Here is a 24,162-nt window from a genome sequence, read left to right on the forward strand (position 1 = left end):
ACCTAGACTATTGCTTATTGGCCATTATCACCACAGCTGTTGTCCGCGGTCTGAATTCAGCAGCCCGTTTCCAAGAATGTGGCTGCTTCATTATCCTAGCTAAGAGCAAAACGTGCTCTTCTGTTTCTATGGAACCTTTCGTTGGAGGATTTCAGATCTAATGCTAATTAGTCACCTGCTGATTCTCACCGCCCTCCGCGAGGGAGGTTTAATCCCCATTTTACAGATGGAGGAATAGAGGCACGGGAGGGCGGTGTGGCTTTCCCAAGAACACACAATGAGCAGAGGGTGCGATGGAGGCTTATCTCTTTGTCCTCTGCTCTACCCACCAGAAACACACACACACACACACACACACTCCCGTCCCATCCCATCCAGACTTTTTTCATTGGTGTTAAAGCAAAATGCTTTAGTTTAGTTTAGCATTCAGTCAGTAAACCTAGGGCAGTGAAGGGAGCGGAAGCATTGCAGTTCTCCCCTACTATTGGCAGAACAGCTACCAAATATTCTGCTGCAAGGTCAGGAAGGAAAAAGAACAGCTGTTTTCTCCCTGGACCTTTGCCAGCTGATTGGGAAGAACACACGAGCGACCATCTCTCTGAGTCTGTCCCAGGCGGTCGTGTTCATTCCGTCTCTTTGAGCCACCAAGGTTCCATCTGGAACTGGCTGAACATGAGACTTTCATGGCCTGGTGTTATCTCCCTATGTGCATCCCCCACGGTCACTCTGCGGCTGATTTGAAGGTTAGATGCAAGGCTTTTCTGCTTGGATTAGTTCTCCCCTAGCCTTTTTCTACTCCATTTATCTTTTTCAGCTGCTCCTTCCTTCCCTCACCCCCTCTTTGTCAGAGGTACCAGTAATGTTATTACCTATTTTCCCCCATAGCTCTTAAAGCCCTTTAAGAAAGGAAACTGAGACTCAGAGAGGTTAAAGTGACTTGCCCAAGGTCATGCACTGAGCCAATGGCAGAGCCAGGATTAAAACCCCTGTCTCCAGAGTCCCAGTCCAGTGCTCTATCTGCAAGGCTATGTTGACACCCGCTAGCCCAGTGCTTTGGGAACTCCATTTAGCTCCATTCTGGCTAAGGATGACGAATGCTATCTAAGTTACTAAAACAAACATGTAGTCCGTTTTGATAGCGGCACATAAATCTGCCAGGAAAGAATCAACAAATTAGTCTAATTGGGGGTGATGCGCCTGATTAGTTTGGGCTAAATTAAGCTGGTTGCCAGACGATTTCTGGGAACCATGGCAAACAATCTAAATTTGCTAAATTGCTTTTCTCAGGATGACTTTGTTTCCTCCCCCCACACCCTGCTCTGCCTGATGTTTTAAAAAGCTTTCCCGAAAGGCAGTTCTTAATTAACCGACTTCGCAGTTATAGCACCTTGCTGTCTCCTTCTGTCCGGTTCTCCAGGCCTGGCCTAACCCCGCTGCCCCATTTTGCAGCACGCTGAGGATTTTTCTGTCACAGCGATTGCAGCTTCAGAGGCATGAATCCAGAGGTAATCTGTAGCCTGCAGCCCAGGATAGCCTGTGCAGTTGGAGGCCTTTTATTTGTCCATGGGGTCGGCATTTTCAGACTGCTGACATGCAGAATATCCCCTGTTGGGTAGCAATGGCTTCTGGCCACTGCTGACCTCTGCTGGTTGGTACCTTCTGTGTAGTCAGTGCCTGATTACTTATCAGATAGGCAGCATGATCTAGTGGGTAGAGCGCTGGACTGGGACTCTGCAGACCTGCTATATGATCTTGGACAATTCACTTCCCTTCTCTCTGCCTTTTTTCCTGACAACCTTTGTCTGTCTGCGTAGACAGCATTGCTGCAAAGAGCTTACAACACCTGGCACTTACTATGTGTCTGTACCGCGTCCGGCAGCTGGTCTTGTATGGGGTCTCTAATCGCTACGGGGGTACTGACAGGGCAGGGAGCTGTGGGGGGGGGGAACTAGTCCTGCCTGTGCAGTGGCTGCTCTGGGAATAAATGGAGACTGTCAATCTCCAGGGATGTCAGACTAGTACTTGTCACTGGTATACTGTTTATTTTTAAAGGGCCTTTAGAAAACCACAGCTCCTCTGCTGTTTAGCCCTGCATTTACGAGCATCTGATATTTTCCCCTCTGGGTCCTGTCTCAGCTGGAACAGAAGAAACCTCACCTCCTCCTCTCCCTGCTCATTCCATAGGCTACCGAACGTGAGCCACCATCAGGTGGTAACAGCTTTCAGTCTCTATCGACCTAGGTTAGCGTCAAGCCAACGATCAAGAGGAGAGGGGTCCCGTGACTGCTACTGATCCCTTGACCCACCCAATCCCTCTTGGTCTGTATGTAAAGCAGATGTTCCTTTCCTGCCCTAACAGCCTCTTTGTGTGTGTGTGTGTGTGTGTGTGTGTGTTGGCTTCTCAACAGCTTTGGGACCACTTGGACCACACAATGTTATTCCCAGACTTCAGACCATTTCTGAGCAGCAGCTCGCTGGATCAAGACAGCCGAGATAATGAAAGGGGCCATCAAGCACATGCGGATCTCTGGGGACCAAGCAGGCCCCCGCGGCTGCCCATGACGCGGAGGTACAGATCCCGGGGCAGCTCACGTCCAGATAGGTCTCCTGCTATTGAAGGGTAAGTGACGAGACGTTCAGCATACTTATCGCAGCTTATCTCGGGCCTCCCTCCCGCCTGAGCCGCCAGGCTTCCCAGAGTCTTACCCTGCAGCAGACTGACCACCCTTCCCCCTGCGGATAACTGGGCCCTTTGTAAAGCCTGTTTGGGCCACTCGAGCGTTGGGGTTGCTAAAGAGAGGCATTGTGCCCACTGCTTCTGGCATGTCCCAGTAGTGCTATCAGTCTGGGAACAAAGACAGATACGAGTCGTGACCTCCAAACCCCTGCATGGTAGCATGATGCCCTCCCATTAGATTGTGGAGTTGGTCCTGCTGTCATCTTAATTCTTAACTCCTTGGGCATGGGGCGGGTCCTTAGATTTGGAGGAGGGCGGGAGTATTGGGTCAGAGTGCTTACGTAGACCAAGTCCCAAATTTGGCACTCCATTCATCATTGGGGAATCCCCCTTCTTTCTTCCATCCTAACCCGTTCTACCTGTCCGCACCTGCTTCCCATTCCTGAGAACAACTTCAAGCCAGAAACCGTTAAGGGAAGGGGCTGCCCCTGGTGTCACGGGGCGTTAAGGGAAGGAACTGCTGCTGGGGTCGCAGGGCGTGCTGGGGGAGGTACAAGAACTCTTGTTTGGAAATGGGGGGGGCAGGCAGGATTGGTGCTATGGAGGAGAGAAGGCATTGGAATAGTCTCTTTGGCTCCTAACTTCCCCCGGATGGGGGAGTGCTTGGCCCAGAGGATGCTGAGAGCTAACGCAATAACATGGTGAGGAAGTTGGGTGTCCACAAGAGGTCTTGATTCTGCATCTGGTGCTGCAGCAGGTGCAGGAAGATTGGCTCTGGTCCGTTGAGTATCCCTAGAGACTAGGGCCCAGATGTTTAAAGGTGTTTCCGCATCGCTGGGCTCAGTCTTGCAATGCCTAACTGATTTAGGAGCCTAAATCTCATTTTCAAAAGGGATTTACACATAGGAGCCAAATCTTGTTGACAGTTGATGGGATTTTTGCTCCTAAGTGTCTAAATCCCCTTTGAAAATGAGGTTTGGGTTCCTAAATCAGTTAGGCATTGCAGTGCCTAAAATCATTTACATAGATTCAGGTTTTTAACTCCGAGTGTTCGTGCACTTGCCACACCTGCAATTCCCATAACTCAGTGGATGACATAGTGAGATATGCAGCACTCAGTCTCCTTGGATCCAGGGCATGTCCACATTCTCCCCCAAAAATCAGTGAAAACTATTGACTCTGAATTGAATATTTTTCACTCTCCACTCCCTCCCCCTTTTTGCTCCGTTGACACAGCAATGAGAGCTATCCGTGTCGGGAAAACAGTCAGTGCCCTGGAAATCTCAACCCTTTGCTTTCCCTTCCCATCCCCTCACACCATATCGGAGAAATTTGCATTGCAGTCTTGGCTTACCCTTGGAAGAAAGATGTACAACAAACACTCCACCAAAGTGTGGCTTTCTGAGGGAGGGACCCATAGTTGATTTTGGGAGGAGCTAGTGGTTTGCTGCTGTTATTCTCTCACAAAAATGTTGTTGCTTGCCTGTTTTTGTCCTAGCCTGTATGCTCAATTTGTGTTTTGTGTTTTTTTTGTTTTTTGTTGTTTTTTTACCCTTTCTTCATAACAGAATAATACAGCAGATCTTTGCAGGCTTTTTTGCAAACTCAGCAATGCCAGGCTCACAGCACCCTTTTTCCTGGTGAGTAGCGAGCAGCATTTAGCACCACCACCTTGGTTCAGATCGTTGCAATAAACACGTGCCGTGCTGCAAATCTGTTGTGTCTATGGGATAAATGGCACTCCACCATGGGATGGCTCTTGTGCTGGCGGATCTGTACCCAGCTGAACGGCTTCATCTCTGAGATCCCACAGGAGGATGTGCTATATAAATCGAAGATCGCTGCTGGTGGTTGGTTGGTTGAATTTCAGTGCAAGAAAATTTCTGAGCTGTATGGAGTTTGACAAAATTGCTCCCTTAACTGTCTGCCCCTGTCTGCAGGAGTGGAATGCTGCACTCAAATCCAGGTGACTATGCATGGGGACAGAGCGGCCTTGATGCTATTGTGACCCAGGTAAGATTTGCATGTGTGCTGATGTGGGGTGAGACCTAGTTATGCTGCCCAAACTTCCTGATTTGTGCCAGTAAGATTTTTCTGTCGTTCACTTCCTTCTCCTGTCATTCTCACTTCCTTCTAGAGATAATCCCTTTTTCATAGGTTTTAAGGCCAGCAGGGACCGTTGGATAACCGAGTGGAGCAGATGACAAATTATAAAATTTGCAGATGACGCCGCTCTGGGAGGAGTTGCAACCACTTTTGAGGACAGGATCGCACTGCAGGATGACACTGACAAATTGGAGAACTGGCCTGAGTTCGACAAGATGAAAATCAATAAAGACAAGTGCAAAGTACTTCACTTAGGAAGGAAAAATAAAATGCATAACTACAAAATTGGGGCTAACTGGCTAAGTGGTTGTACTGCTGAAAAGGACTTGGGGGTTCTAGTGGATCACACATTGAATATGAGTCAGTAGGGTGATGCAGTTGCAAAAAAAGACTAATATCATTCTGGAGTGTATTAACAGAAATATTGTATGTAAGACACAGAAGGTAATTGTTCTGCTCTATTTGGCACTGGTGAGGCCTCGGCTGGAGACCCATGTCCAATTCTGTGTGCCACGTTTCAGGAAAGATGTGAACAAATTGGAGAGGGTCTGGAGGAGAGTGACAAAAATGATAAAGGTTTAGAAAACCTGATCTATAAATTTCAGAGTAACAGCCGTGTTAGTCTGTATTCGCAAAAAGAAAAGGAGTACTTGTGGCACCTTAGAGACTAACCAATTTATTTGAGCATAAGCTTTCGTGAGCTACAGCTTAGTGAGCTGTAGCTCACGAAAGCTTATGCTCAAATAAATTGGTTAGTCTCTAAGGTGCCACAAGTACTCCTGATCTATAAGGAAAGGCGTTTAGTCTTGAGAAAAGAAGAGTGTGGGGGCACCTGGTAAGTCTTCAAATATGTTATGGGCTGTTTATAAAGAGGACTGTTACCAATTGTTCGGTGTCCACTGAAGATAGAAGCAGCAGCAATGGGTGTAATCTGCAGCAAAGGAGATTTCGGTTAGGTATTATGAAAAACTTTCTAACTAAGGGGATTTAGGGGGAGGTTGCATAATCCCCATTGTGGGAGGTTTTTAAGAACAGGTTGGACAAACACCTGTCAGGGATGGTCTAGGTTTACTTGGTCCTGCCTCATCAGAGGAGGTTGGACTTGATGACTTCTTGATGTTCCTTCCAGCCCTACATATTTATGGTTCTATGATTAGATCATCTAGTTTGACTGCCAGTTACTGCTGTATGGAGCCCAGTAACTGGTTTGAGTAAAGCATCTCTTCCAGAAAGGCATCCAGTTGTGATTTGAAGACATCAAGAATCCACCACTTCCCTTGGTGGTTTGTTCCAATGGTTAATCCCTCTCTCTGTTAAAAATTTAGGCCTTATTTCTAATTTGAATTTGTCTGGCTTTGGTTCTTGTTACACCTTTCCCTGTTAGAGCCCTTTAGTGTCGTACCCATGAAGGTACTTAAATTCCATCATCAAGTCCCTTCTTGATAAGCTAAACAGTCTTAGCCTCTCACTGTAAGGCATTAATTCCAGCCCTCAGATAATTTTTGAGGCTAATGATTTTGAGAGCAGCTGATCCACAGTTCCACAACCATCAGCCCCACCTCAGGCTCCTCAGAACCTAGTCTGAGAACACACTTTGCTAGTGTTGCATCTTGTAATTTGATGCAGCTCTCAGTGTTATCACCACAAACGTCTTAGCACAAGGGGATCCTGATTATGTCAGCAGTGAGGCTGCTAATGCTTTAAGCTATTTTTAATGATCATCTAGAACACTCATAGGGACGAGCATAAAGGAGGAGGAATTGGGTATGATCATTTTTGCTTCATCTCTGCTTGTAAAGATGGGCTGGTTCTTAGCAAAAAGGATGGAGGGACGGGTCAGGATACCTGGGTTCCCAGCTCTGCTGCTGACTGGCGGTGTGACTTTGGATGAGTCTCTTCTTTTTATGCCTTGTTTTCCCCTGTATAAAACAGGGATATCTATCTTCTTGTGGGAATGGGGCAGCGTTGAGGCTTAATTACTTTACTGCTAATGCAGAGGCTCTTTGAGGGCTTCATATGAAAGCTGATGTTGAAGTGTATATTATTTCATCTCCTTGCCTTTCGTGAGAGCAAATTCTAAGCTGTGCAGCTCTCTGCTAGGAAGGTTGCAAGTTCCTTGCAACAATCCTGCAAACCTTATCGATAGCAAAGCTAACTTCTTATCATTTATTTGTCTGACCATAGCGCCCAGGTACCGGTTGTGCTAGGTTCTGTACAAACGTACAACAAAAAGACAGTCCTGGTGTTGCATTGAAGATTTCAGTTCTCTGCATGGATCCCTGTTCAGACAGATGCAGCTTTTATGTCTAGAGAGCTACAGAGCCTTCTGAAGCTCTGAGTTACCAATTGCCTTCTGCCCGCTAGAGTCTGTGCATCTTGGCTGGAGGAGAATAGGGTCAATTCCTTTCCCATCACCACCCCACAAGTTCTTTTTTGGTTAATATGGGAACAGAAGGGGCTGGTTTGGGAGTGGAGCCAAACCTCTGGAGGGTGATGACTCCCCTGTCTTGGAGAGGATGAGCAACTAGAACATTTTGTGGTAGCTAATCTTGCTGTTGTCCGCACTCAGGTATCTTGTGAACATGGCATGCAGGCCATCTGTCGTCATTCACCGCTAGCCCCAGCTTTACAAACTGCCTCATAAAGGCATCTTGCTCTCCTTTGTCACAGCTTCCTCAAATGAGCCTACATCCGACATGTCTAGGGGAGGGGGCTTGGAGAGGGTCTCATTATGGTCATCAAGTGCCGTTTGCTGACATCACCCCCCCCCCCATTCCACTAGCAGCAGTTCGGTTTCTGTGTGGACATACAGCCCCTCTTGGCTCTGCCTCCGTCCCATGTCTGGAGGGGGCAAGTGATGGGTGCCGCTCAGGGGGTCGATATCACCTCAGTCATTTTATTGCGGTGTCATTACTGGGCTAGAGTGGGACCACTTGTAATCTCTCTCCATGGCCTGCCCAAGTCCCAGCATTTGCAGAACACTGCTGTGTATCTACTTACCCACACTGGGCAGCACAATGATCTTCTCCAACTCGCCAATCCTGAGACACCTCTGTCAACTCCCTTTCAGTCCAATATCATCCTCCATTCCCTCCAGCCTGTCTCTTGGTTTTTCTTCTCCCCACCCTCCTCATACAGCACTGGCTCCCTGCTGTGGTCAGAGAGCCTTCTCCTCTGCAGTTTCTGCCAGATGCAGCCTACCTGCATCCATTTAACTTCAGATGCCGTCTGAAAAGCACCCTGTCCTGCAGCTAGTGACTCGCCTACATGTTATGGTGCAGCTCCCTCGCTGGCCTGGTTAATGTGGTGGAATAGTGTGGAGGCCCAGCTTGAATGAGAGGTGTTCCACAAGACAAGGCTGTGTTGGGTTCTAAAACATGGTGTGTTTGTCATCCCCTTACAGCTTTTAGGACAGTTGGAAAACACAGGACCGCCCCCAGCTGACAAAGAGAAGATCACCTCTCTTCCAACAGTGACAGTAACTCAGGAACAAGTCGGTGGGTTAAATCCAATATCTCTGGTCTTTCCTGCCGTGTTTTGGTAATGCTTGATGTCCTCCTGTGTGTCTCCTACCACTTGGATGCATTGATAGGACCATACTAGTGCTCATCCATAGGTTCCTAAAGCTTTTCTGACTTTTCCCTTAAGCTTCCCTATGCCCTACGTTAATGATTAGACTCTCTGCCTCCACCACTGCCTGCTACCTCCCATTCAGTTGTGTGTTGTGTGCACGCTTTAACATCTGGTCCACCATTGAGATGAGTCACTCAGCTCAAGCAATGAAGGGTTGTGATTTTTAGCTCTGGAGGTTCTGCTCTCAAATGCTGCTGACAACTCGGGCTACCCTGACTCTGGAGGTGGGTCTGCTTTGATCCCTTGTCTCAATTGCCCTCCCAAAAGCTAAAGTGGTCTGAATTGAATGAGTAGCAGGCATTAGTTGGTAAAGTCAAGGCTTCGGACTGACCGTGGCATGCATAGTGCATGTGGTATGTTGCATTTATCCAGTCATCAGAAACACACCTTTTGTTTGTTTGAGCTGTTGCTGCTTTACATTTAACTTACCTCCTTCTGTTTATGTTTCTTGCTACCTCCTTCTGCTTATCAGATAAATACAAGGGGGGGTTGCATGTTGCTTCTCCTTTCTTAGCTATGGCTGGTAAATACAACTCTGAACAGATTCCTACTGAACTGCTCCTAAATCCTCTTTAAAAAGTGGGTGTAAAGATCACAGGTTCCTTTGACATAACTGACAGCAAAGAATTGTGTGTGTTTCTTGAGTGCTCACGGTTGGCTCAGCAAGGTTTGGGTTTTTTTTAATTTTTTTTTTTTAGTGTGTTTGCAGACGTGTGACACAAAGATGCAGTCTGGATTCTTTTTTCCCCTATAAGCTAATGTGTTCCCTGAAACTAAAATCATTTGAAGACGCACTGTTTCATTTACCAAAAAAAAAATCTGTTTCCATGGTATCTGTTTTTGTCTGGATCTTTTTATATGCACGAGTTTTATTCTCATTTATGGAGAATGAAGAGGAGCGTGTATCTCCATATTGTAATATCTCCTGCAAAGCAACAGCAGAGTTTGCCCTGTGTCTGTGAGCTAGCTGAGCATCTGTTGTGCTACCTGGCAACGGAGTTGGGAATTAATGTGGCCGTTTCAGTGTCTCTGCTGGCAAAGGATACGCGCTAGGAAATGTATTGCAGTGTCAGTGTAGTACTGGCGGTGACGGGAAAGCAGCTCTCTGTGTACAAACTGGGATTGCTGCGTAGCCAACACGCTCTTTTCCTGGGGAGGAAGAATCACTAATCCTAATTCTATAGCAGCATTGCAAAATTAACATAACAGCCATAACTGGGTCAGATCAGCGGTCCATCTAGCCCAGTATCCTGTCTTCTCACAGTGGTCAATGCCAGGTGCTTCAGAGGGAATTAAGAGAACAAGTAATTGTGAGTGATCCATCCCATCATCCGCTCTCAGCTTTTGGCAGAGGCTAGGGACACTCAGAGCCTGGAGTTGCATCCTTGACCATTTTGGCTAATAGCCATTGGTGGACCTATCCTCCATGAACTTATCTTGTTCTTTTTTTTAACTCTGTTATAGTTTTGGCCCTTACAACATCCCCTGGCAATGAGTTCCACAGGTTGACTGTGCGTTGGGTGAAGAAGTACTTTCTTATGTTTGTTTTAATTTCGTTGGGTGACCCCTAGTTCTTGTGTTGGTGGTGTTCTCCCTGTCCTACGCGAGTGAGTTTATTAATAGACAAGTAAAATGCCCATAGTTTGGTTTTCATTATCGGTCATCTTTTGTGTCCAGCCTGGTAAATGTTAGCATCCACTATAGGCTGTATAGTCCCCAAGCCCCTATATAGCACTTTGCAGAGTATTAACTGTAAAAAAGTCCATTGTGGCCCCAACATCAAATATAAAACGGACTGTAAGCCATTAAAGTAGCTGAATGTTCTCCCTTCCCATGTATGTACTGGAGTCCAGCCATCAGGAAACAGTAACTGTTAACTTTTTTTTTTTAGTTATAATAAAAGTAACATTTGAAAATGGACTAGCCAAGGCCATAAAAACGTCAATAAAATAATGGCAAAGGCATTTTAGAAATGAGAAATTTACTGCCCTAGGGCTCGATCCTGTGAACACTGTGTAACTTCACTCCTGTGAGGAATAATCTCATTGACAGAACTAGAAACCACTGTCCAGCTCAGACCCTCCTTCCCTAGTTCTAAACTACTCCTCCCCGTCTATAGGACCTTTCCTCTCCCCTTTCCTATGCTGAATCCCCATACCCACATTTATTCTCTGTTTATCAGTGGCGGGTGTCCAGTATCTGTTCTGAATTACTGTCAGTCGCCCTTCAGCACTGGGTAGGGCACGCTGCATAAAATGTATCTCCTTATTGTGCCATGCACGGGAGACCTAAACAAAAAAAACAATCCATACTCCAGCATTTCCTGACGTCTGCAAACTCAGCCTTGCACCTCTTCAACAGCTGATCACTATTCTCCAGCTGAAGGCCTCCTGTCTGCATCCCTCTGGGAGAAATCAACTGAGATGAGTAGGTGAATGCGGCACTGGGTGCCCCATTTTGGTATGGGTTGGGCTGTTGTAATTGGGCCCCGTGTGGATTAAGGCTGTGCAAACAGGGCTCTGCTGTGTCCAGCATTCTAACCCATCCCCTGCATGAATCTGTCCTGCAGATACAGGTTTGGAGTGTCCTGTGTGTAAAGAAGACTATACAGTAACGGAGCAGGTCCGACAGTTACCGTGCAATCACTTCTTCCACAGCAACTGCATTGTGCCATGGTTAGAACTGGTAAGTGCATGTGTGAGAGAGAGAGATACACACACTGTGCTAATACTGACTACTCCTCGCTGTCTCGTACCTCAGGCCTGAGCTACTGAGCTACACGCTAATGCGTGTAGTGCGTTGGCCACATGACCTGCCACTTAAATCCAAGGCTCTTTCATTTAATTTCATGACACCATAATATTAATCATCCAGCCTTTGAAATGCATCTGTTCTAACGCTGTCCTTCAGTCTGAAGCCAAGTGGAGACTTGGAGAAATTACTAATGGAGTTATGATGCTTTTTATCTCTAAGTCGCCAGGTCAGATCCTGCTGGTGTTAGCAGTAGTCCCAACTTGTACCATCTGACAGTTGGCTGTTACATATGAAACAAGCTGGGGTCTCTGTCCTAGTGGGAAGTGTCCACTTGAAAACTCCCCCTCTCTTCCTCCCTCCTCCCCTCCTCCCCCCCCTTATTATCATCCTGATATCATGGAATGAATGAATCATGTTGATTGACCTTCCTTCACTCCTCCTGGCAAGCCTGAGGGTGCAGAGGCAGAGAGTGAGGGAAGCTCACAAAGCAGCACAGGGCCTGTCTAATGCACAGAATATCTGTCTCCACCACTTCTAATCCAACCCTAAGAAGATCCTGTAGAAGGAAGCCTGTCTTAGGCCTAAGTTCCTTTGTGAGCAGCGCTTACTCCCTGCACCTTTCTGCTTCAGTTTTCCCACTTGCCAAATGGAGAGAACTTACCTCATCAACTTTAAGGTCAGAAGGGACTGTCATGATCATCTAGTCTGACCTCCTGCACGTCGCAGGCCACAGAACCTCACCCACCCACTCCTGTTATAGACCCCTAACCTCTGGCTGAGTCACTGAAGCCCTCAAACCATGATTTAAAGACTTCAAGTTACAGAGAAACCACCATTTACACTAATTTAAACCTGCAAGTGACCCGGCCCCCATGCTGCAGAGGAAGGTGAAACCCCCCCCAGGGTCTCTGCCAGTTTGACCCAAGGGGAATTTTCTTCCCGACCCCAAATCTGACAATTGGTTAGAGCCTGAGCATGTGGGCAAGACCCACCAGCCAGACACCTGGGAAAGAATTCTCTGCAGTAACTCAGAGTTCTCCCCATCTAGTGTCCTATCACCAGCCATTGGAGATCGTTGCTGCTAGCATTCGTAGATTGGCTGCATGCCATTGTAGGCAGTCTCCTCCTACCATCCCCGCCATGCACTTATCAAGCTCAGTCTTGAAGCCAGTTAGGTTTCCCCCCTTCTTCCCCCACTGCTTCCCTTGGAAGGCTGTTCCAGAACTTCATTCCTCTGATGGTTAGAAACCTTCGTCTAAGTTCAAGCCTAAACTTGTTGATGGCTGGTCTATATCCATTTGTTCTTGTGTCAACATTGGTCTTAACTTAAATAGCTCCCCTCCCTCCTTGGTATTTATGTCTCTGATGTATTTATAGAGAGCAATCGTATCTCCCCTCACCCTTCTTTTCGTCAGGCTAAACAAGCGAAGCTCTTTGAGTCTCCTCTCATAAGGCAGGTTTTCCATTCCTTGGATCATCCTAGTCTCCCTTCTTTGCAGCTGTTCCAGTTTGAATTGATCTTTCTTAAACATGGGAGACCAGAACTGCACACAGTATTCCAGATGAGCTCTCCTTGGGGCCTTGTTTAATGGTACTAACGCTTCCCTGTCTCTACCGGAAATACCTCACCTGATGCATCCTAGGACTGCAGTAGCCCTTTTCACAGCCACATCACATTGCTGGCTCCTAGTCATCCTGTGATCAACCAATACACCCAGGTCTTTCGCCTCCTCTGTTTCTTCCAACTGATAAGTCCTCAGCCTATAGCAAAACTTTTTCTTCTTAGTCCCTAAATGCATGACCTTGCGCTTTGCACTATTAAATTTCATCCCATTTCTATTACTCCAGTTTACAAGGTCGTCCAGATCATCTTGTAGGATATTCCGGCCCTCCTGCATCTTGGCTAGACCTTCCAACTTTGTGTCATCTGCAAATTTTATTTTTGTGCCAAGGTCAGTAATAAAAATGTTAAGTAAGATTGGTCCCCAGACCGATCCCTGAGGAACGCCACTTGTAACCTCCCTCCAGCCTGATGGTTCACCTTTCAGTATGATCCGTTGTAATCTCCCCTTTAACCAGTTCCTTATCCACCTTTCAATTCTCATATTAATCCCCACACTGCAAGCTGGGAAGCCTTTATTAATCTCAGTGAAGCACTTGAAGGCAAGTATTCCTGCCATTTGGCTTTAGATTGATCTGTGAATTCAGCCCTTCTTTGTATCATCGATGTATCTGTTTTAGTGCTTGGGGGCCCCTTACCGTAGTATCAGAGTGCCTCACAGTCTTTAGTATATTTAGCCTCACGACACTCTGAGGCATTTGCCTAAAGTCACACAGGGAGGCTGTGGCAGAATGGGGAACTGAAACTGGCTTTGCGGAGTCCAAAGCTAATGCCTTTAACCACTCCACCATCCTTCCTTGCTAAATGTGGCAGCGTTGCCTTCCTTCGTCAGCGTTAGTTTTTCCATTTATTCAGGGCTCGAAGCCCCAGTCGAAGAGAGCTTCAAATACTGCATTGGTAGCAAATGTTGATTCAGTGCTGCCATGTTTTCCAGTGAAATCTTTCCATTGTCACTGTTCGTCCACTCTTCTTTCCTATGTAGCCAAGTTGTTAAAGCACTTGATTACAAGATAGTTATGTATAATCTGCTTTTAAAAAGCATGAGTAACTTTTATTAAAAACCCCTTCTCTTTAGGAATGTCTGACTACATTTCTACCATGTCGTCATTCTTGCACTGTGCGAAATGTGTCACCAGTTAATTTAAGATACATTCATCAGGCCTTTGTAATCAATTATCAAAATAGCAAACAAAGATGATGCTAGTTACTGGTCAGTAGTTACATTACATTGGCCAAACAACTGGCAGTCCTGTTAGACTGTGATTTCAACAGCTCTGAGCTAAGCAGGGGTGTATTTGATTAGCTCTTGGCTGGGAGACCGCCAGGGCGGAATGAAATGGTGTTGGTTAGAAGGGGATGCTCTTTCCTCTGAGTCTGTTGAAACCTTGCCCCAGCATATTGTTTGGGTCTTTCAGATAAGGCCCTCATCGCTTCTTTTCCCTGAGACTCAACAGCGCTATTCACAAGAGTAGGAGCGTTAACCCGTGTGCTCTCTCCACATTCTGCTGTGGGTCACCACATTCTACTTATGGAATAGTTAGAATCCCTAGCTCTTGCGTAGCGCTTTTCATCCATAGATCTCCAAAAAGCACTTTGCAAAGGTCTAAATTCCCCCCCACCCCATCTCCTGCCGTTTCAACTGGATGCTGAGGTCTTTCCCCACTTTTCTAAACTACTGGATAACTAGGATTGGCAGAATTTGATTTTTATTTTTTTTTATAATTTGATAATTTTTATATTTTTTATTAGGATTTTTTTCTATTTTTAGCTGTTTTTATTTTGATAATTTTGGGGATAGGGTTGGGGTTAGGGTTTGGGCAGCACTGACAGCGGTGGGGAGGAGGGAGGTCCTGGACTGCCAAGGGCCTCGAGAGACCAGGGCACAACGTGTGGGGAAGGCTGCAATCTTCCTGGCCAGGCACAGCAGAGATCCCCACCCAGGACTGTAAGGAGGAAGACGAACCCCCAGCTGCTGAACAGATCGTGCCCTGAGTCTGCTCCCACACTCCTGGCTGGTTAGTGAGCGAGCCGGGCTGGAACAATGGAGCTGCACAGGGCTCCCTGCACAGCTGTGGGCTGGTGACAGATCTCTGAAGCCGTGCCGTCAAGGGGCTCCCTGCACTGCCACAGGAGCCATTCAGCAGCGGGGCCACCTCCCACCTGCAGCTGGGTGCTCGTTGTCCTGCTTGCAGTCCTGGCGTGTCTGCTCCACCCTGCTCTGCCAGTCCTGAGGCAGCTTGGGGAGACCGCTGCAGCTCTGCTGTCATGGCCCCGCTTGGTCACTCTTGTGACAGCAGGGCTGCAGAGGGCTCCCAGCAGGGCCAGCGACCACTTAAGTGTGTCAGTTGAAATCAACATTTATCAACAGCTACCGATTTAAAATTGAATCCTGCCAAGCCTAGGTATAACATTGCTTGGCATTGCTAAATCCAGCTGCTGTGTGCTAACCCAGAGGTGGCTGCATTTTGATGGTAGGTGACGGGAATTCCTCCAAGTACTGCACATAAAACGCTGTGGGACGGAAAGTTGCTCTATAAGCAGCGGTTGCTAACTGGCTACGAAGGTCCTGGGGATGGGCCTTCACTGTACATTCCTGTTTCTGTTTCAGCACGACACGTGTCCAGTCTGCAGAAAGAGCTTAAATGGCGAGGATTCCACTCGGCAAACACAGAACCCGGAGGCCTCAGCAAGTAACAGCTTTAGCAGCGAAAGCCAGTTACACGATCGATGGACTTTCTGAAGCTTGAGGGCTTCCCGGGGGCTGTGGCCGTAGTATTCTTACTACAGTTGTAAATTGTATTATAATTAAAACCAACAAAAAAAGAGTAGCAGGAAATATAGGGGAGGGAACCCAACCCATGATATTACTGCAACGAGTGCTGTCCCTTTCCAAAACGTAAACGTGCATCTCCGAGCGAATCGCATCTCCATCAGAATTGCCTCTTTAGTCCTGAATTCAGAGTCTTTGAGTGAGTGGTTTGATTTTTATACTTGTGAAACCTTAATTAACGTGGTTCTTTCAAAGTGTGTGAGGAAGGGAGCATTTCCATCTCTACAGGCTCACTGGGGTCCTGAGCGCTGTCAGGCAGCGTTCAACATTGGGATGGAATTCCCCTCACCTTACCCTCAGTGTTCCTAGATAAAATGTCATGGAGAAGTTTGGGGCAGGGGGGAATACTCCCGCTTGGTAACGTATTTGATTAGATGGGAGCAGCTGCTAAGGGATGCAAACAAGGATTTTGACACATCTCCCTTGCCCCATTCCGCTCCCCTAAAACAGAGTGGGTGAAATTGAATCTATCAGTGTTTACCTCTTCTCTTGAATTCAAGTGAAATACACACAGTGTTCTAGGTTACTTACGGGGGTGGGAGTGAGAATTTATAAGATAAAAGAGGGTGAAGAATCTCTTTGGATCAAAATGTCTTGCCCATGGCTTTTCTGTGAGGGGTGATTTTGGGCCGGGAGATGCAGTGATCCAGGATTCTGGGGAGCAGGCATGCACAGAACATTTTTGTCTCATGACCTGATTTTTCTAGTTTTTATCCATGTGCCGATGTTCCCAGGTTTGTCCAAAACGGGTTGTTTGGAAATTTTTTTTTTTAAACCCATCTGGACAGTAATTCATATAGGATCCTTAACTGACTTGTATCATATGGACCACTTTAAGGCATCCTTCAGGTAAACAGACTTAACTGTGCATAACTGTTTTAATGGCTGATTCTTCAGTGTTTAACATGAAATCTTAATTCTCCTAGACCGATAACATTAAGAGACTCTTTTTTTTTTTCACTTCTGTAACATTTCATCCATGTTTAGCTCTTGTTTTTATCGTCCAAATCATGTTTGAGCGTAAAATGCCCACTAACCCACCTGTGGCAGTGTTAAATCAGTGGATCAGCCCGGAGGAAGGAGGAAAGGAGAGGGTAGGTCGCGTCTAAACTTGTTGCCACTTCATTGCTGTAACAGTGTACCAGGTACACTTGATTTAAACTAGTGTTTCGTTTGCTATAAAGTCAAATAAAGGCCTTTCTAAAGAAGATCAAATGTTGAGAGGATTGCTGGGGGGCTTGCAGGGGTGGATGAGGGATTTTGAAAGGTACCAAAAGAATAACCGGAGACAAAATAGGCAGGAGTGTTGCCACTTCTTTATTAAAGAACATAGGGTCTAGCTTAAAGGGGTTCTTTATGTTAAGGGCTTAATCCAAGACCGTTGGGAGTCGGGGAAAGACTCCTATGGGTTTTGGAAACTGACAAATATTCTGAATTGCAAAGTACCAGACTTAAGGTAAAATTATAAAAGCACCTAAATCTTGTTTTCCAAAGTGACCTGGGATCTCATGGCCAAGGGTTTCCAGGGTCACTAGTGGCTTTGGGTAGCCAACTTGGAGGTACCTTAAAGGGGCCTGATTTTTCAGAGAGTCGGGCCATAGCACTTTCTGAAAATTTGGGCCCCCTCCAGGTGTTGGGAGTGGCACTCCTCCCCGCAATTGAGGCACCCGGAGTTACTCGTCACTTTTGAAAATCTTGACCTGTCCTATTGAAAGTCAGCGGGACTTCAGCTCTGAGACACCTAGGTCGCTTGTGAGAATGGTGCTCAGGCTCTTGATACTTTGGGTCTTGATTGTGTTGGTTAGAAAGCTGTGCCCTGGTCGCAGGGTCCAGTGGAACAATCCTAGCGGATACCGTGGTTAAGCCTAGCTCTGGAATACCATTGCAGAGCGCGCTGAGTCGAGATTTGAGGCACTGAAGCAGATAGCCCCAAGTTTGAACAGGATGGGGGTGGGGTTCCCGGCAGGGTGTTCTTGCGGAAGGGACTCTACTTTGGAGCTTGCATCCTGGTCAGGGTTTAATTTCTAATGAAAGCAGTACCAGGGCTCATGGAATCGTTTTTTACTTTCGTAACTGACGCAGCAAGGCCGGAGGTGCCAGGGCTATGAACTGCTGAGCCTAGAGTTGCAGGGCTCGGCCCTGGCACAAATGAAGCACTGATCTTGGTCCAACAGAGCCCACTGAACGCCAGAGAGTGGCTGATTCCCCCTGGTTAAGATTGGGACCGTCTCGCTGCGCGCACCTAGATCGTAGAATGCAGTAGAATTTTCCTAAGCGTTGCCTGCTCTAGGAAGCCCCGCCCCCAGCACAGGCTGACCTTGGCACCCCTCTTCCCCACCCGATCCCAGAACGTGCCCCACAGCTCAGTCCGGAGGGTCTAGCAAGCCGCCCGTACTGTGCGTTGAATTATTCAGCGCCGTCCCCACAAGGGGATCTCCTGCTGGGCGAGGATGGTTTATCTTCCTGGCTATAAACAGGGCTGATCCGAAGCATACTGAAATCAATGGGAGCCTCAAGATGGGGAACCGGGAGCTGCAAAGTCCCCTTTTAGAGCCTCTCGGGAGAAGCTGAAGCTGCAGCACTAGTGGGAGTTATCAAGATTGGAATACTACTTCCCTGGCCAGCGATGATTATGTGTGTGTGCGCGCTTGAGAGCCGTGTTAGGCCCTTACAGCGATGAACTCCCTAAGGGACAAGTGTGTGCGGACTGAATCTCAGACAGCCCCTTGTGCCACTGCTCAGGGAAATGCGATTGGTACTGCTACTGGTTCTTATCCTAGTGTGGTTGGGGCTTAAATTTTTGGGGGGGAGAGAGGCTGGGATACAGGAGGGTTTCTATGAGTGATTCGTATGGCCTACGAGGGCCTTTAATGAATAAACTTCCGTTCTGGGAGGTAGCAGAGGAGACTAACATTTGGTTTATTATTATTAAACTGTTGTGCTAACGCCTAGGGTCCAGCTAGGTTGGGACCCAGTTGTTCTAGGCATTGTATAAACCTACCACTTGCCCTTTTTTCAATCTAAAAGTATATTGGTGGTGGGAGGAAGCAGTAGGAAATTCACGCTGTGGAGTCTATTCTATTCTATTCTCTGTGTTCTTAGACCGCCCTCATCACTGTCGCATCCGAGCACCTTTCAGTCATGCATTAAGCAACGTGACTATTCTCTGTCACAGGAGGCTTGTTTTGGTTTGTGCAAAGGCATCTCTGAATCTCCCGTCGCGTCGTGGGACCTAATTTCTCACTTGATGGTGCTGTATGCTAAAGCATAATCCCCTGCAAATACATCTCCCTGCCAACTACACACCCTCTAGACTTTATGTTCAATCACTGAAAATTGCTGGGTATTACGTTGAAATCAAGCTCTGATTTTAAAATAAGAAATTAATCCCCAGCCAGGCAGACTGATGTTGTTTAACCTCTTGCAACCTAACCAGATGGTATCTTGATATGTTCTCCAGTCTTTCTCATCTTCTATTTCTGGCACTTCCAGACATTGTTTGCTACTTCAGTCACCTAGTTGCTACTTCAGTCAGCACAGTTGTAATACGGAAATCCGGCACAGCAGCTCTAAATCTGCACCTTAATCATGGTGGCTGTTAAATTGGGTGGGTGGATTTCCGATGGCTCACGCAGCTTAATGTCAATGTTGTGGAGTATTCTTTTAGTGTGTGTGTGTGTGTGTTTGTGAAATCAGAACTAAACCAGGAAGTCACCCATGTTTTCTGCCCAGTCAGCTGCCATGTGGATGTGTCACAACTGACACAAGCGATGTGCTAAGTGCCTTCAGTTAAGACTCGACTCCCCTTGGCTGGGGATCTGACTAGGCCAGAGTTATGAGGCCAAATTTTCAGAATATTTGGCACTCAACGCACAAAGGCCTACTGAATGCCTGGCCACTTACTTTGGTGCTTACATGGGAGGTGAGCTCTTCTGTACATCTGGCTGTTTAGTACCTGCAATTTAACCTCTGTCAGCTGTGTCACAGGAGAAGTCTATAAGGGGCACTGGTACTGCTCTTTGTATGACTGTTCACAATCGGGTTCTGTAGGCAAGAGCACCTGTTGGTTTTGACTGGTAGTATTTGTTGAAAGGGGGATAGTTGCATCTCTGCTTCTGAGTGTTTGTCAAAGACACACAGGCACTTCAAAATGTTTTGCTTCCCATTTCACCTTGACTGCAGATCTACCTGTCAACTCTTCTTTGTGTACAGAAATCTGCTTGGATTGTTCCACCCACTCCCATGTCTTTAGTGATTTTTTTTTTTTAAAGTGCTGCAGCGTGCCTGCATCCTCACATAGGTGACACAAAAGGCTGAAGGGTTTAAATTATCTGTGTTGTGTTAGAGTGAGCTCAGTGGAATTGGTCTGTCTTGTGGCAATGAAAGGCCAAATTGTATCCTTAGATACAGGGTTGTGTAAAGAGGGGCTAACTCCGCTGACTTCGATTGAATGATTACAGCTTTGCACTGCTGGAACTGAGAGCAGAATGGATCTCTGGTTCACCTAGTTCTATAACAGTATTATTAGTGTGAATCTTTTGGGTAATCCTGACCATTTATTTCTCCATTCCTCACTCTGCTCATTGATGAATTTCACAGGCCTCCAGAAGCAGCTGTTCAAGAAAGAGACAGACGTACGTTTGCTTGAAGCATTGACGTTGAATAATTTAAAAGGGAAAGGAGAAAGCCAGACTGAGCTTATTCACAAGCCGTTTAGATAATGGTGGTTCTAACACACTGAATGCAAAGGAAATTTGGTGAAAGGGGGCACGTGGACTGCGTGGTGTATGTCTGTTGGAAGGGATGGGATAATGGAAGGATGATCCATCCTACATCTAACTCAGAGGGTAAAGTTATTGGAGGTAGGGGCAGAGAATGAGCCTATGTTTGGTCTGTAATTAATGACTCCCTGGTGGGGAAGCGGGCTATATTGTGAATACATTTTTATGACCAAGGTCATGTCCGCACTAGGGGGCTGCAGCACCGTCACAGCTATGCTGCTATAGCCTCCATAGTATAGACACAACCTCAAGCCACGGCAGGGGTTTTTCCGTCAGCGTAGCAGTGGTCGATGGAAATATTCGTCCATCCGCCTGCCTGCATCTACACGTAAAACCTAGGTCAGTTGACAGAAGTTTTAAGTGTGGTCCAGGCCCAAGATCTAAATCCCACTGCAAAAGAAACACAATCTTCATTAAATGTTGCAGCACAGTTGTAATACAGAAATCAAACGTGACTGGTAATGTGGGGTGCCTCCATTTTTGGGAAGCCTCACCTTAGACACCTTAAAAAGAGCCCTAATTTTCAGAAAGTGCAGAACCCTCCCTTCCCCATCTCCCTGAAAATCCGGGCTCCTCTCAGGCACCTCAAATTGAGAACCCGGAAATAGAAGTGCCCCAAATCGCTACTCACTTGAGAAAATATTGGCTGTCAATTTAAGACTAGAAGGGACCAGTATGATAATCTAGAACCAGCGATGCTCAGACTGAGGCTTGGGAGCCTCTTTGCAGCACGTGATATTAAGACACTGGGTGGCTAGTTAATAATTAAATCTAAGTGATTAACCAATCAGGAGGCTTTTCCTATGTTGTTAACCAGTTGTAGTTGATAAAATAATACTTGGTCAATCATTTTGCTTTGAGAATAATACATAAAAATAGTAAAACATACACAAATGAACCATTGAATTCACACTGCTGCAGCTCTGTTGGGTACTGTTGATTGCTAATTTGGCTCCTGGACCAATGAGGTCTGAGTATCAGTGGTCTAGACTGACCTGAATAACAAAAATGATAAACGATTTAGAAAAGCCAGCCTAGGAGGAAAGACTAAAAAAATCTGAGCATGTTTAGTCTTGAGAAAAGAAAACTGCGGTGGGATCTGATGTCTTCAAATATGTTAAGGGCTATCATGAAGAGAACGGGGAATCTGTTCTCCATCTCCGTTGAAGGTAGAACAAGAAGTAATGGGCTTAATTTGCAGCAAGGGAGATTTAGGTTAGATATTAGGGAAAACTTTCTAACTCTTAAGTGTAGTTAAGGCTTCCAAGAGAACTGGAGTCCCCGTCATGGGCGGTTTTTAAGAACAGGTTGGACAAAGTCCTGTCAGGGATGGTCTAGGTTTACCTGCTACTGCCTCAGTGCAGGGGGCTGGACTTGATGACCTCTCGAGGTCCCTTCTAGCCTGACATTTCTATGATTCTATAACACAGACTGTAGAATTTCACTCTGTTTCCTGCACTGAGCCCAATAACTTGTAGTTGAACTAGAGCATCTGTGTATCAATACTGGATATCTCAGGCTGACTCCAAGTGATGGAGAATCCACCATGTCGCTTGAGAAACTGTTCCAGTAGTCAATTACTCTCATTCTTAACAATGTGCATCTTATTTCATGTTTGAATTTTGTTGACTTCAGCTGTCAATTTAGAACTAAGGAGCCATCAGACTGCTGCTTTGGATTATATTCCCCTCTTGTTTCACCTGAAACCACAGTATAAATTGATGGCAAAGCCTGGTGTAGCCAACTTCAGAAGCCTCTATGAAATAAGAAACCCTGATCTGGTAACTTTTGGTTTATATGGTACCCAAAGGGATAGGGAAAGAATCTTGAGAAATGCTATCAATTAGGGGTTTTGCCTTGTCTTTATTTAATGATTTAAATGTGTAATCATTGAGATCAGTTAGTTGTGTAACCATGTTTACACTCTGCAGAAGAGCTTGTTCATTCTTACTGACTTTCCATATTAAAACATGGGAATGACAAAGAGGGGTGGGAAACCAGAGTGGGAGGCAGCATCAGAATGCACTTTGGAGCCAACTTGGCCTGGTTCTGTTGTTGTCTGTGCATTTGTAATAAACAGCCATCTTACGAGATCACCTTGTCTAGACTTTGTGTTACCATGGCTGCTTTTTGTGGGGATGCCCAGTCAAAAAATCACAAGACTGGCTTAAAAATCCATGGAAACCAATTGCCGAAAAGTGTTGGGTTCTTTGTGATTTGGGAACCTTCAGGGTTTCCATTCTTAAGCTTTCCTCTGCATCTTTTTTTTTTTTTTAAGGACAGCTGAGATTCTCATGCCATCACATGACTCCAGGAGTTGGAGCTTTAAGAAACAAAACATGAAATATCACGAGAATTGCGGTTGAATCCATGGGCGTTGGCAGCACTACGTTAAGAGGGTTCTGCTGGTGGCGTTGGCCCTCCAGAGAATAAGAGGGGAGAATATTATCCTACCAGTTTGCCTTTAGTAGGGAAGTTGTGGCTTGTGCATTTGCAAACATGGGCCCATTTTTATTGACGTAGACGGTCGTGCTGAATTTGACTCCTGTGGCTATTTCAGGGAGACGGAAGTCCTGGGGTCTAGTCTTAGTTGTGCCACTGACTTATATGATTTTGGGCAAGTCACTTCCCTATTCTGTGCCCATCTCACCAGCTGTAAAATTGGAGGTAATGATGCTGACCTCCTTTGTAAAGTGCTTTGACATGTATGGATAAGAAGTGTATCCGCAAGAGGAAAGTATTAAGGCATATTTTCTATTTTGAAAATCACTTGTTGCTGATTGCAGGAACCTCTGAAGAGGATTATGAACAGACTGCAGACGAAAAGCCTCTGGGTCAGCTTCTCATTTGCACCTGAGGCCCTTTTATACCACTCTGGCATGTCAAGGGGCCTTAAAGTGGAATTAATTCCGTTAGTAACGCACTAGTATTAGAGTCAATAGTTAAACGTTGAATTACTCTGTGCGGTTGACAGCCCAAAATGTTGTCAGTTTCTCTCTTCTCCTTGGGTAGTCTGTTTCCTCTGGTGTGGGTGGGTCTCTTTGCCTGCACTTCAGCTGCATAAAACATTTTTTAAAATAGGAAAATTAATGTTCCAGTCCTGCAGTGGGGCTCCACCCAGATGCAGGGATCTGCCATTGCAGGTTTGGAACCTGTGGCTTTGAGACCACAAAATTGGCAGGGGGATGCAGAGCTGGTTATGGGACCTGAAACTACTCTAATGCCTTTTATTTAACTGATTATTTCCAAGCTGATAATGTTGCTTTAATTGTAAAACCTCTATTCATTCGGAAATCTCAAAGCGCTGTACAAAGGAGGTCCAGTGTCATCCCTCTTTACAGAGAAACTGAGGCACGGAGGCGTAAAGTGACTTGCCCAAGGTCACCCACCAGGATAGTGGCAGAGTACAGAATAGAATCTAGGTCTTCTGAGTCCTAGCCCAGTGGGCTGTCCACTACGCTATGCTGCCTGCCTGTTGAGAGTTGGGATCCAGTCCCCTCTCTCTCTTTCCCCAAGCTGCTGCTAATGATTGTCATCTTAAACCTGCTGGAAGAATTGCACAAGCCAAAACAAAAGCTACATTCAAAGGAGCCTCTTGGCAGCCAGCATCATATAGGTGGCAAGAAGTGGGCACTGTTTGATTTTGCAGAAGCTGGAAAGACTGATTTGCTCACTACACAGGCAGGAGATTGCAGCCTGGAGGTTAGTGGTGGATTTTAGCCCACTTTTAGAGAGACTCTCTTCGGAGCTTGTTTGCATG

The 24,162-nt window shown here is 46.3% G+C and overlaps 1 protein-coding gene across 1 annotated transcript in view; it reads left to right on the forward strand.

Annotated features, from left to right (window-relative positions):
• Window positions 1-22,495, forward strand: part of RNF115 (ring finger protein 115) — a 52,832-nt gene extending 30,337 nt beyond the window's left edge. The window contains exons 4-9 of the mRNA XM_048828647.2: window positions 2,409-2,620; window positions 4,246-4,317; window positions 4,618-4,690; window positions 8,187-8,280; window positions 10,986-11,101; window positions 15,400-22,495. Coding sequence (XP_048684604.1) covers window positions 2,409-2,620; window positions 4,246-4,317; window positions 4,618-4,690; window positions 8,187-8,280; window positions 10,986-11,101; window positions 15,400-15,531 — 699 coding nt within the window. The 3' untranslated portion in view covers window positions 15,532-22,495. The remainder of the gene's footprint in view (window positions 1-2,408; window positions 2,621-4,245; window positions 4,318-4,617; window positions 4,691-8,186; window positions 8,281-10,985; window positions 11,102-15,399) is intronic.
• The last annotated feature ends 1,667 nt before the right edge of the window (window positions 22,496-24,162 follow it).

The sequence above is a fragment of the Caretta caretta genome, chromosome 24 (assembly GCF_965140235.1).
Source record: "Caretta caretta isolate rCarCar2 chromosome 24, rCarCar1.hap1, whole genome shotgun sequence".
NCBI classification, from domain to species: Eukaryota; Metazoa; Chordata; order Testudines; family Cheloniidae; genus Caretta; species Caretta caretta.